The sequence below is a fragment of the Protobothrops mucrosquamatus genome, unplaced genomic scaffold (genome assembly GCF_001527695.2).
Source record: "Protobothrops mucrosquamatus isolate PMUCROS unplaced genomic scaffold, P.Mucros_1.0 scaffold46, whole genome shotgun sequence".
Classification (NCBI taxonomy): domain Eukaryota; kingdom Metazoa; phylum Chordata; class Lepidosauria; order Squamata; family Viperidae; genus Protobothrops; species Protobothrops mucrosquamatus.
In genome coordinates, this window is record NW_015386428.1 from 351,137 (window position 1) to 361,510 (window position 10,374).

The 10,374-nt window shown below is 56.2% G+C and overlaps 1 protein-coding gene across 1 annotated transcript; it reads right to left on the minus strand.

Annotated features, from left to right (window-relative positions):
- Positions 1-706: 706 nt before the first annotated feature.
- On the minus strand, positions 707-9,213 carry ZC3H12A (zinc finger CCCH-type containing 12A). Its single transcript, XM_015811623.1, has 5 exons — positions 8,705-9,213; positions 3,567-3,706; positions 2,398-2,632; positions 1,715-1,821; positions 707-1,623 (listed from the first exon to the last, which is right to left on the minus strand). Exons 1-5 carry the CDS (start codon positions 9,211-9,213, stop codon positions 707-709), a joined length of 1,908 nt encoding a protein of 635 aa, XP_015667109.1.
- Positions 9,214-10,374: the final 1,161 nt, after the last annotated feature.

A 10,374-nucleotide genomic window follows, 5' to 3' on the forward strand; every position in this document is an offset into this window, starting at 1 on the left:
GGAGGAGGAGGAGGAGGAGGAGGAGGAGGGATGCAAAACGCCTCGTGGCTAGTCCCAGAAGAGAGGAAATAACATGGAGGCCTTAGGTAAAATATTTTCAAATCTTACTCTGGAAGAGTAACAGAGGAACTGAAATGAAGCTGAGTGGATAGGATGCAAGTCGGATTTGGTTCACTCCCCATCACAGTACATCCTGCAGGGCTGGGGACTCTTTCCTTCCTCCGATGACTTTTGGGACCGGCCACATCCCCCGGCAGCCATTTGGGGAACGGCTATGACTATAAAGCCTAATGCCGCCTTCTCTGGCCCGCTCCAATTCTGGCTGCACCCTAGACAGAAAGCAAGCCTGGGACTTGCTCCACGTTCCTCTCCATCTCAACTTCTTCTGAGCAGCCACTGTCAGGAGCAAAGAACACACTCGCTGCTGGCAGGGCCGACTGCCCCCTTCTGAGCTGCTGCCTGCATTCTGCCTGGCACTGACCAGCCAGCCGGCCTTGGTACAGCATGAGAAAACGGCTCAGCATTATGGGGCGCCTTCTTGGGTTGCTTGAGGCAGACTTTTCACCCCACCTGAGCCACCAACAAGCCTGGTGCCTGCCCTCCGTGAACGGCTGCTGGATGGTGATCTAAACCGCAGGCAGAAAAGGACGTTTTGTCCCCCCCCCCTCCACCCCCACCAGAGTTGGGCTTCCCTCCTCCGGCCGTGTCACACCCCAGGGTGTTGGCTCTTGTAGGTGAGGATTTCAACAGCCAGCTGCTGAGGGTCCAAGAGGTGTGGGAAGCGGTTCATGACGGTGTCCACCAGGTGAGGATGGAAGATCCCACATAGCTTGACGTGCACTTGGGCACGCTCTTCTGCAAAACTTTCCAGGTTGGCCCAGTGGCGTGAGGAGTCCTCGTAGGCAAGGCAGGGAGCCCTGGGCAGCTCTTGGCGCACTGCAGGCCCCGGATGGTACGGCTCGGACCAGTACTCGCGCCCAGGGCCCAGAGAAGCACTGCTGGCCACGTCGTAGCCAGAAAACGAGTGAGGAGCAACCTGTCCAGATGGGGAGGGCAGGAAGCTCTGAGGCAGGTACTGGCCGTACCTGCTGCATTCCGGGCCAGGAGGGACCCGATAGGCAGGTACCTGCCCCCTGCAGCTGCTCCCCCCAAGCCGCTCTTGCTGGGCCCCCTTGACAGGACTAGCCGAGGGGCTGGGCCACATTTCAGAGAGCTGGCTCTCAAGGGAGCCGATGCCCGAGTCAAGGCGGTCCTGGGCAAGGGAGTCCCTGGAAGGCAGCTGGTACTGATCTGAACTCCTGTAACTGTGGCTCTTCTGGGCTGGCATGCCCTGGGCATTGAGGAAGAAGGGGGGCACATCGCCATGCCTAATGTGACGGGCAGAGCTCGTCTTCTCCGCCAAGGCCTTCTGCAGGGGGACTTTCTCACCCTCCGCAGCTGCAGAGCCCCAGAACTCCCCATGGGGGGGCCTCCAGCTCCTCCTCTCCTCCTTGGTGGTTGGCGCAGCCCTGGTGGGGGAGAGCCTGGCGTTGGCCCGGAGCTCATCGGCAACGGAGCGCTGCAGTTGCTGCGGCCGCTCCGGGTGGTAGAACTTGCACTTGATGCCATAGGTGCACTTCTTGCCTGCAAAGAGAAAGGTGAGCTGCGTTGACGGGTGTCCACCGCCCCAAGCCCTTGAAGCTGCTCTGTCCCAAGCAGGGGAGAGTGGCCTCACCATATGGGCACTGCTGCTTCTTGTGCTCGGGCACGGCTGGCGTCTTCCTCAGGAAATTATCCAGGCTGGGTCCATGGCGCCCCAGGGGGTCATCGGGAGGCATGAACCTGGGGAGCAGAGGAACCATGCCCATCAAGAGCTACAGACCCCGAGGCCAGGCCTAGTCCTTCCCCCTTTGCCAGGGCAACGGTGTGTGCCACAATGCTGGGAGTCCCAGCTGGCTAGACGTGAGCAACCCGGTGGGCAGAGATTCAAGATTCTGCTGGGCATGGGGTCAGTTTCCGACTCAAGCTGAAGAAGCCGTCAGGCTGCGAATGAGAAGGGCGCTTCCTAGCCAGGAACTTCATGTCCCAGAATTCTCAGCCATAGCCTTAGGGGCTTATTCTTCACCCCCCAAAACCCTGGTCAGCCTCCAGCCTTCCCCAAGGCCAGGGGTAGGCAACCTTGGCTCTTTTATGACTCGTGGACTTCAACTCCCAGAACTCCTGAGCCAGCCATGCTGAGGGGACAGGGAGAGGTTTCCAAGCTGAGCTGTGATGGCTGAGGAATTCTGGGAGTTGAAGTCCGCAAGTCATGAAGGGGCCATAGTTCCCCCATGCTGGCTCAGGAATTCTGGGAGTTGGAAGTCCAGGAGTCGTAAAAGATCCAAGGTGGCCTACCCCTGCCCAAGGCCAAGGACTTACTTGTCATTGACAAAGGAATACATAAGCAAGCGATCTTCAATGAACTTCTTCCACTCTGGCCGTTCTGCCTGCAGATCCCGATAGACGTCGTTGGAAACCACGATGCCGTCCGACTCCCAGGCCAGCTTCACAATGAAGCGGTCATCGTAGCAGACCACCCGCTTGCCCGCCACTCGCCGGGAAGGAGTAAAGACGAGAATGTTCTTCTTCTCGAGGTCATGGAGGATGTGCTGGTCTGCAGGAAGAGGTGGTGAAGTCCAGGCTTCTTACAGAGGAAAAATCAGGTGAACCAAGCTTGGGGTGCTCCAGATACCCCCTTGGCAGGAAGAGGCCCTTGGCTGATCTCAATGAGTGGCCTCCCAAATCATTTCCTTCCTTTATGCTGTTCTTTCTTGTTTGCCTAGACCAGGGGTAGGCAACCTCGGCTCTTTTATGACTCGTGGACTTCAACTCCCAGAATTCCTGAGTCAGCATAGCTGACTCAGGAATTCTGGGAGTTGAAGTCCACGAGTCATAAAAGAGCTGAGGTTGCCTATCCCTGGCCTAGACCGTACTCTTCCTCTTCCTCCATATTCTCTTCTCGGTGCTGCCTCCCACAGCTTTGCCTTTTATTTAAGTGTCTAAACGAGATTACGCTTTAGAGCAGAGATCTCCAACCTTGGCAACCTTAAGACTTGTGGACTTCAACTCCCAGAAGAGCTGGCGGAGGAATTCTGGGACTTGAAGTTCACAAGTCTTAAGGTTGCCAAGGTTGGAGACCCCTGCTTTAGAAGGTCAAGAATACAAACCAATCCCCTAAAAATGCTATATATATATATATATTTATATATATTTAAAGTGCAAACGTAATTTTTGCCATTAGAAGCTGCTCTCTGGCAGCACACCTGTCAAGTGTTCAGGTGACTCTAGACAGATTTCCAGAAAGAGGGCTGCCTATCTGGATAGCCCCTCTCCCCCCATGGCCTTCCTGGTGCTTTGGCCAGCAGCAAAATTAGGTGAGCGGCCTCTTAAAGCCACTGAGAAGTAAAGGTCCCACCAGAGGGATGAGAAGGGACATGTCCCATCCCAGTCAAGTGTTCCCCCCACCCATCCTGAGGAAGCAGCACAGGGGCCCGCCACTAAGCCTCCGCCAATATTTGGTGGGCATCTGCTGGAGGCCGCCTTGTTACCTGTAATGGCGGCATCAGAGCGTGGCTGCTCTTTTCTCCAAGATGGGACGAAGACCGTGACGTCCTTGTGTCCTCGATCCAAAAACCAGGTCACAGCCAGCAGGATGCCTCGGCAGGAGAAGGTGTCTTTGTCTCCATGGCTGCAAATAGAAGAGAACTGCAGGCTCAGAGGCTTCCCCTGCTCGGCCCCGTGCGCTGGCATCGAAGAGGCCATGCGCAGCCCTAGGTGAGGACACACACTTCCAGAGTTTTTGACTTGTCACGGTTCCCTGCCCTTCTGCTATTCGCAAGCAAGCCAATGGAGAGAGAGCTGGGCCCAAACTCAACGATGCCAGAAAATTGACTCTGATTGGAACAGAATAACGAAGTAACAGATTGGAAGGGACCTTGGAGGTCCTCTAGTCCAACCCCCTGCTCGAGCAGGAGACCCTACACCATTTCAGGCAAATGGCTGTCCAGTCTCTTTTTGAAAACTTCTGAAGGCAAGCTGTTCCACTGATTAATTGTCCTCACTGTTAAGAAATTTCTCCTTAGTTCTAAGTTAAATCTCTCCTTGATTAGTTTCCATCCGTTGCTTCTTGTCCTGCCTTCAGGTGCTTTGGAGAATAGGGTGCCCCCCCTCTTCTTTGGGGCAGCCCCTGAGATATTGGAAGACTGCTATCATGTCCCCCCTCGTCCTTCTTTTCACTAGTCCAGGCGTACCTAATTCCAAATGTCTCAAATGGATGAGAAACCTGCAGGGAAAACACTGCATTCTTGAAAAATGACTGTGGCCTTGGTCATGTACAGAGAGGCAGCTCTCACCTCTACCTACCTGTTCTGGGCCTCTCCCTCCTCTTCAGCCTGGAGGGGCTGTTCTGCTGACCCCCCTCCCTCCCTGGCCTGTCTTCAAGATGCTTGGGTTTTTATATTATTATTATTATTATTATTATTATTATTATTATTATTATTATTATTATTATTATTATTATTATTATTATTATTATTATTATTATTATTATTATTATTATTATTATTTCTTCTGCAGCTTCCTGCCTCTCTTCCCAGGTGCCAAGATCTTCTCTTGGTGACAGAGGTATTGGCCCTCTCTCCTTGGGGCTCCTGCTAAACCCCAGGGGAGACCAGGGTGCTGGGGGAGCACCCATTGTAAATTTTTGCTAGGAAGCACCCACCCATTTGCCTTTCAGCTGGTCACTGAGAAATATGTGGATATAAGGAAGGCAGCTTATTCTACTTTCAATTATTTATGATTCAGAGCAGCATAATGTCATGAATAGGCTTGCATTATGGGGTGTTTTAGGAGGACGCAGAGGGAGGGCCTGCCTATGGAATGCACTAAGAACAACAAAGCGTGGCTGAGAATCAAGGGAAGTGGCTCAGCACTGGCAGAAGGGCTTTCCACGTGGGAAACGTGCAAGGTGTCCTTGTGGTGGCTTTGGAGGTGTGTGTTAGCTGGAGATTATATTTTTCAAGGCTGGGAGCCTGAACTATTTGCAGCAAATGTTCAGAGAGGTAAATGTGAGTAGAAAATGGGCGGCCTTATTACAGTGTGTTCTCACTGAAAGAGCGAATAAAGATGGAACTTGAAAACAAATATTGGAAGGAAGAGGCAGGATCCTGAGAAAAAAAGGAAAGCAGTTGTCGGATAGTGAGATGGGTGAGATTCTTAAGAAGAATGAGAGAGACGTTTGAGGCGAAGAAGGCAACGTGCCAGGGGGTCTATTGGCAAACTAGAAAGAAATGGAAAAGTATCAGCAGATGGTGTTGACACAGAGGAGTTTGATTTCCTTCCTTCTTTCTCTTTATCGCCTGCTTTTAATTGCCCTCGCTCTCCTATTTCTCACCCACTTTTGCATCATGTCACTTAATCCAAAAGACGGTATTGTGTTGGTCAATGAAACTGACCTTTCCTCCCAGTGTTTCTCAACCTAGACAATTTTAAGGCATGTGGACTTCAACTCCCAGAATTCCACAGCCAGCAACACTGGCTGTGGAATTCTGGGAGTTGAAGTCCACATGCCTTAAAATTGTCAAGGTTGAGAAACACTGCGGAGTCCAAGCAAATACAGCTTCATTTCTCAGTACTTCTGCTAATTACTTGGGGGAAGGGCTGAAGACTCACCCTCAGGAGCCTCCAAATTCTCCAGGACTCCCCAAAGACCCTCTTCTGCCAAAGAAATGCCTTGTCCCTCTCTGCCCCAGAGAAGGGAACTCCAAAGCTCCTCTAGACACCCCCCAGTTTCTGCCCACTCAGCCTGACAGCGCTCAAGTCCTTGTGCATTTGTGCAGTTTTACTTTCAGCAGTCCGACCTAAATGGCCCTCCTCGTCAACAACTCGCATTCCTGTCTCCTTGCCAACTGAAAACAATGGCCCTGCAATTTAAAAAATTAAGAGCTGTGCTGAAACGAGCGTTTCCGGGAAGGTACAATGAGCAGCTGGTTATGCAGTTTGACAGGGCTGGGCCTGGTTGCAGCGGGTCCTACCCTGCACGGCCTCCGAAAGTGACCCTCCCCTCTCCCAGCCCTGCAGCTCTCCTTACTCAAATCCCTCATCTGGAAACAGGAGTTAATGTTCAGTGTTGGCATTAATAAGACAGCCAAAGCAGTAGAGCAAAGAAAGCTGTGAACAGCAGAAAAGAGGGCTGCCAACTGGTGGAGCTGGCACAAGAACTAGGCCTGGCATGGGGGAACTTTTCCCTGACCTTTCCCCCCCCCCCTTCAAGGTGGAAGGCCGGCCATCAGCTGTACTGCCAGGAAGGGGTTTTTTTCCCCCCCAGCTAAAGCTTCAGGGCTATCTTGATTCACACAGAGCCAGCTCTGCAAGTCCGTTTAAACCAGGGAACCGGAAGGGCTTTCTCTGAGCATGGGCAGAGTGGCTGCCTTCTTGTTAAAGCAGCTCCTGTGGTAAGACCAAACCTTGCACATCGCCAGTCCCCATGATGGGTCTCAGGGTTATCCCGGTCACGTTCAAAACTCCTTGCAGCTTCATCCAAAGGAAGAACCCCTTTCCCTTCACGTGCCCACCACCCTCTTTCTCACACAACCCAAAGCTCCTACTTCCTACGCAAAAGCCCTAAGCGAGACTGAAGCGCCAAGCGGGATGAGCAAGGAATGCCAAGGACAGATCTCCTCCAGCGTTTCCCCATCCTCAACTGAAAAGGGTCCAAGTAGTTCATCCGATGTGGCAACAAGACGTGAGAAATTCCCGTAGAAGGAAGTCAGGGAGAATTCTGCTCCACACACACCCCTCCAGGATTTGCATAAACCTGCCACAGACTATTATCCAAGCAAGGGTGAATCGGTGAGGAACAGTTTGTCACTGCACTACATGCAGGAAGCAGTCTGTAAAAATTCCCCTTTGTTTTTTGTTTTTTTTGTTTTCCTCGAAAAGAGATTGCTCAGAAACTCCGTCTCTGCTGCTGCTGCTCCGGGCACCACTCAGAACCCCCACTGGTGCCCCCTCCCTCTCAACAGAAAGTGCCCTCTGGCCGGCATTTACAGCCGGAGAGCAATTTGGCTTATCTTAAACACAGCAAGGAAATGGCAGAAGTCTCTAAATGCTGGCTGGCCTCTCCCTGCTGTGCAGGCTACCAAGCCTGGGCTGCTAAGAGCAGAATTAGGACTGGCTTTGTCTTTTTCTTGCCATCTGGCGGCGGTCCAGACTTTTGCAGCCCCACCAGCTTCAGTGGTTAACCCAGCGGACGGCACGGCTAGGGAAAGGGGACCAGGAATGGCATCTTCCCGCCTCCTCAAGTGCAAATCCCCCACTTAAGCAGCTATTGCTCAGGCTAAATCTTCATGGATCCTTGTCCTGTCATGTACAGGTAGTCCTCAAGGTACAACAGTCCATTTCGTGACCATTCAAAGATACAACAACACTGAAAAAAGTGACTTGCGATCCTTTTTCACCCTTACGTCCATTGCAGCATCCCTATGGTTGCGGGATCAAAATTCGGACGTTTGCCAAGCAGCACGTATTTATCATGGACGCAGCTTCCCAGGGTCACGTGATCACCTTTCAGGGCCTCCTGAGAAGCAAAGTCGATGGGGAATCCAAATTCACTTAACAACTATGCTACTAACTTGAAAACTGCAGTGACCCACTTAACAACCTTGGCAAGAAAGGTTGTAAAATGGGGCAAATCTCGCTTAAAAACTGTCTCACTTAGCAAAAAAAAATTGGGGCTCAATTGTCAAGGACCACACGTTGTTTAGAATGCTGGGAGATGGAAAAGTTGTAGGAAGAAAACCTTCCACCTAAAAACTAAAATGTTTCCCCCATGGACGAGAGAGTTCCCTTCACAGGCTGCCCCCCCCTCTCCCCCAGGACAGGTGGAGGAGCTTCATCCTGACTTCATCCTGGGCCCTCAGCCCTTCTTTCCAATTCTGGCACGAGGAAGCTTCCAGCATGCAATAAGGGCCACAACCGGCTGTGCCCAGAGCTTCCCTCCTCTAGGCTGAGGCAACTCGGATGGGGCCTCAGCCCTTTCAGTCCCCACGGAGAGGCCAGTGGATGGGGGGGGGAGGGGGAGGCACCTCTGGAGGAAGAGAGAAATGCTCCCCCAGGCACTGGTGCGTCATGCGCCTTTAACCTGCGCTGGGTTCCTTCCTGTTTAGATAAGGAAGAATGTTTGCTCGACAGAGCCAAAGCAGCAGAAAAGCACAGCTACCCCAGCCAGGAGGATGCCCACCCGCTCCCCCCCCTCCTGGCAAAATCCTTCCTGCTTCAGAGACAGAGGGAACTGCAGGGGGTCCCAAGCAGACCCCTGACATGCCACAAAGGCAAGGATACACCCTGCCCAAAGCCCACCTGTCAAATCTCATCTAATCACGTTAGGATAGGAGATAGGATAGGATAGAAGCTGGAAGGGACCTTGGAGGTCTTCTAGTCCAGCCACATAGTCCAGCTTTATAGCATTATCAAAATCCAGCAATCAACCATTATTAAATTCCCAAGAAGATTCCCAGCTGTAGGGTTAAGAAGATAGGAGGAAGCCAAAGGCAGGTCCACCTTCTCCCAGGCCCATCTCCATTGTTTGTTTGTATGTGTGTATCTCTCTCTCTCTGCCGGTCTGTGCCTGGAAGCAGCTCATTTGGGAGGATTTCACCTCTCTGGAGAGCAGCCCGCCCAGACGTACCTCATGGCCACGTTGCTCCCATCGATCACGATCGGGCGCAGGTGATCCCCCTCCTGCTCTTCCGGAGGCGCAGGCTGGGCCGGGGGGCTGCCGGGGGCGGGCCGCGCCCTCGGGACGGGCGGCGCCTCGGGGCCCTCCGCCGCCGCCCCCTGCGCCGGCTCCCTCTCGCCCGGGGCCGCCCCGTGCTTGACCAGCTCCCCGAGGATGGTGTTGGTGTCCGCCTCCGGGCCGTGCTTCTGCAGGGCGCCCAGCACCTCCTGCGAGGAGTAGCCCAGCTTGCGGAAGAACTCCACCTTCCGCCGCCTCTCCGCCCGGCCCTGCTCCGGGGGGCTCCACGGGCCGGGCTCGGCCCCGCCGGGCTCTCCGCCGCCCTCCAGGCTGCAGCCGCCGCACAGGCTCAGGTAACCGCTTTCCGGCGACTCTTCCCGGCCGTGGCCGGCGAAGGGCAGCGGGGGCTCGCTCCAGCCGGGGAAGCGCAGGGCGCTGGGCGGCCGTCGGTCCAGGTCCATGGCGGCTCCTCGGGCGCTGCTCCTCGCTCAGCGCTTGCCTGCCGAGAGAAGCGCGTAACTAACACGGCGGCCCGGCTAGGGAGCCACGCGCGCTCGCGGGCCGGGCCGTCCCGAGCCCCTCCCTCCCGCCCTCCGAAGAGGGGAACCGGCCGCCGGCCCAGCCGAGAGCGGCGCTCCGCCAGCAGGCCCGGCAGGAAGCGGCGGAGGGCGCGGTGCTTGCCCGACACGCGGCGCCCGACCGGGCTTCCCGAAGCGCGGCTGGGCAGGGAGCGGCGCCCGCGCCGGGATCGGAGCGGGGCTTTGGGACCAGCGCCCTGCCGACTCGCGCGGAGGGAAACCCCGCCATCCCCGAGCCGCCCCGTCGCTTACCGGGCGCCTCCATGGGGCCGAAGTGTCCCCGTCCGCGCGCGGCCGCCTCTTTATAGGGAGGCGAAGGCTCGCCGGGTGGAGTCTCCGCCGCCGCCCCCTGCGCCGCCTCCTCCGGGCTCGTCGGGGGAAGGTCTCCGCGGGAGAGACGCGGCGGGCGGGGCCGGGGGTGGTCGGGGCCGCGGGCGGGTTGCTTCACGGGGTTGTTGGGAGCGCTGGATTGCGAGGGACGCGGGGCCCGGAGCTCCCGTCGGCGGCTCCTCTCGCCTCGGCCTCGGCCTCCCAGGGGCTTGAAACGGCCGAGCGGGGAGTTTGCCTGCCTCTCTCAACCGCAAGACCGAAGGCCGCCTTCAAGCAGGGCCGCTTCAGTCCCGGGGAGGGGCCGCACCCTCGGGGGCCCCGTCTGAAGGAGCCGCCTGGCCGCGCAGCGCCCCGAAAGCGCTCCGGAGCAGCCGCCTCGCAGGGCAGGACGGCGCTCGGCTCCTTCCGCCGAGCAGCCCCGGCAAAGCGGCGCGTCCCCGGGGGGATCTCTAGCCCTGGCAGCTCCGCGGTGGCAATTCCGGTTTAGCCACCGGCAAATGAGCTCTCCGGGGCCGGGACGAGACCGCTTCTGGAGGCGGCACGTCGGGGGCAGCCCAACAGCTGAACCGGGCTATCCGGCCTCGCCTTCCGACTCGGACCGCCCGCCGGACCCGATCTCTGTCCAGGCCAAGGTTGCCCACCCCTTGGGGGGCGGCGACGGGTTGCGGCGCTCCCGCCTCCGCCCGCCCGGGATTGGCCGCTCCAGCATCGGGC

Coding starts and splice junctions, on each gene's coding strand:
- ZC3H12A (XM_015811623.1), bottom strand. CDS start 9,213: ATGGACCTGGACCGACGGCCGCCCAGCGCCCTGCGCTTCCCCGGCTGG. Junction 2,633..3,566: donor CTCTGATGCCGCCATTACAG/GTAACAAGGCGG, acceptor CTCTTCCTGCAG/ACCAGCACATCCTCCATGAC. Junction 1,624..1,714: donor GAAGCAGCAGTGCCCATATG/GTGAGGCCACTC, acceptor TTCTCTTTGCAG/GCAAGAAGTGCACCTATGGC.